The following is a 2,687-nucleotide window of genomic DNA, read 5'->3' as shown; positions in this document are numbered from 1 at the left end:
CCATCCAGGAGGGTTACAGTCTGGTGAGGGCTCAGCATCCGGGCAGCATCAAGATCCAGGAGTTTCTGAGTCAGCTGGAGGTTCTGTGGGACGAGCTGAAGAGAAGGCATGAGAGGAACGGTCTGGTCCTGAAGGTCTCAGAGGAGCTCAACTATAGGGTACATATATCTCGTGATTCCCTGAATGTTTGGAGTGGCATGCCTTCTGTTGTTTAAAGAAAATAGTATGCAGTATGTATACTGAGCAAAATATGCCATTTATTATGCCAAGAAATGCCCACACAACTACATTTGCCAAAATGTACAGTATACAACTAGAGCGCACTGTGGAGTACTGCATCCCATAATGCAGTGCGTGCAAAATTGAGAATACATTTCCAGTGTGATGAGCAAGAAATGCTATCTATCATGATTTGACTTTTTTTTTCTTTTCTTTTTTTAACTGACAAAAAATTACACAAAACTGGAATAAAAATGCAAAAACAGTATTACTTTACAAGATGGATTTAAACATGCAACGTAACAAGGTTATGTAACAAAAATGTAGCAGATTATTTACTGTTTGAAATATTGATCATTGCATTTTGCATACTGTTTCACATAAATAGTAGACACTGCACAGTGTATTTTGCATGAAAAAAATGTATGTAAAAAAAGTGATGTGTGTGTGTGTGTCTAAATTACACATTTAATTTATGCTAATTACATAATAAAATATAAATAAAAAATATCGCAATTTATTGTTTTGTTGCATTCAATATTGACTTTATTAGTCTTGAAAATGTAATGGGGAATGCAAAAAAAAATAAAAATGAAATGTTGCTGCATTACAGTGATTTTTTGATGGAAAATGTGCTTAATTATCTTAAAAATAATGTCTCAATGCAAAAGTTGTAAGTTGAATACATACAGTATAATACAAATAACACAATGTTAAACATGCAACGTAACAAGGTTATGTAACAAAAATGTAGCAGATTATTTACTGTTTGAAATATTGATCATTGCATTTTGCATACTGTTTCACATAAATAGTAGACACTGCACAGTGTATTTTGCATGAAAAAAATGTATGTAAAAAAAGTGATGTGTGTGTCTAAATTACACATTTAATTTATGCTAATTACATAATAAAATATAAATAAAAAATATCGCAATTTATTGTTTTGTTGCATTCAATATTGGCTTTATTACAGTCTTGAAAATGTAATGGGGAATGCAAAAAAAAATAAAAATGAAATGTTGCTGCATTACAGTGATTTTTTGATGGAAAATGTGCTTAATTATCTTAAAAATAATGTCTCAATGCAAAAGTTGTAAGTTGAATACATACAGTATAATACAAATAACACAATGTCAGGTAAACAAAATGAAAGTAACATAAAAAGGGCAAAAATTAAAATAAATTAAATACTAAATTAAATATTAGGACATATTTGTATTTTTTATGTTTTTGACTGACTTTCATTGGATTAGATATTCTACACAAAATGTGATTTCAAATGCAAAATAACCATATTTTTGCCGAATGCATGCAGTTTGTAAATTGTTCAGTATACAGTCAGTCACCCTGCATGGAATGTTATATCTCATAATGCAGTGTGGGATAAAAAGTAAAGTCTGCTCTGCCTGAGTGTATTTGTGATTTGTGCATTGCAGAGAACAGACCGTCCACAGCAGTTGTGTTTAACTGATAATTGCGAGTTGTTTGGCTGTGATTGGCAGGTGGTGCGGATGCTGCAGTCTCTGGCCAGTCTGGAGGCGTGGTTGGAGGCGGTGGAGCTGTCCATCAGGCAGGCGTCTCTGGCTGGAGACCCCGAGTCCGTGAGCGTGGTGGAGCAAGAGAGCTGCCAGCTGGAGCAGGAGCTCGAGGCCAGACGTCTGGAGCTGCAGACCCTCAGACAGGAAGTAGATCATCTGAGCAGTCAAAGACATCTTCACACTCCGCTGCTTTCTGCACGCCTGAAGGACGTGGAAATGAAGTATGTGCCGCCGGTTCGATACGGATAGACATTTATGCTGCGGTGTTCGGATGTATGAGCGTTGGTGTTCTTTCAGGTTCAGCAGTGTGCAGATGGCACTGACCCAGCAGAGCTCAGAGCTGAAGGACACGCGGATGCTCACGGAGTTCCTGGAGAAGCTGGAGCTCGAGGAAAGTCACTACAGCACCCTGGGACAGGTTAGCTACGGGTTGTGTTTTTATGGTATAATTAGAAAGGTTGCTGGTTCGAATCCAGAGTTGAACAACACTCCATGAACTGTATTGTAAAAAAATGATTGTCATAGCATCATCTCTGATTCCATCCATTTGTTAATAATTGTAATAATTTATTACTATTATTGTTATTAATAATAAATATAAATAATAAATATCTTATTTATAAATTATTATCATTATAAATAAGACTTAAATGTTAAATATTATTTAATAAATAAATATCAATTGCATTTGCATTAATCATACTTGTATCAATTTATATATACTGTATATGTATATAAAATTATTTGTATTACTTAATATTATGTAATTTAATGTAATTATAATTAATTAATTTAATATTATAAAATTTATATTCATAAAAATATTATGAACTTTTTATATTATACGATACTAATCTAATTATAAAAACTATTAATTTAATAATAATAATATTTAATATTAATTTAATAAGGTAATCAGTAATCATT

At 33.1% G+C, this 2,687-nt stretch overlaps 1 protein-coding gene across 1 annotated transcript in view; it reads left to right on the top strand.

The window, feature by feature from the left end:
- LOC107719701 (uncharacterized) overlaps positions 1-2,687 on the top strand; it is a gene marked incomplete at its 5' end in the record, with an annotated part of 45,344 nt that overhangs the window by 20,728 nt on the left and 21,929 nt on the right. Inside the window, 2 exons of the mRNA XM_016527188.1 lie at positions 1,725-1,981; positions 2,058-2,178. Of these exons, the coding sequence (XP_016382674.1) occupies positions 1,725-1,981; positions 2,058-2,178 (378 nt within the window). The remainder of the gene's footprint in view (positions 1-1,724; positions 1,982-2,057; positions 2,179-2,687) is intronic.

The sequence above is a fragment of the Sinocyclocheilus rhinocerous genome, unplaced genomic scaffold, assembly GCF_001515625.1.
Source record: "Sinocyclocheilus rhinocerous isolate Xijiao unplaced genomic scaffold, SAMN03320098_v1.1 scaffold511, whole genome shotgun sequence".
In the NCBI taxonomy this organism is placed as follows: domain Eukaryota; kingdom Metazoa; phylum Chordata; class Actinopteri; order Cypriniformes; family Cyprinidae; genus Sinocyclocheilus; species Sinocyclocheilus rhinocerous.
Note: the sequence above shows the minus strand (reverse complement) of the source record. Positions and strands in the feature narration are given on the sequence as shown.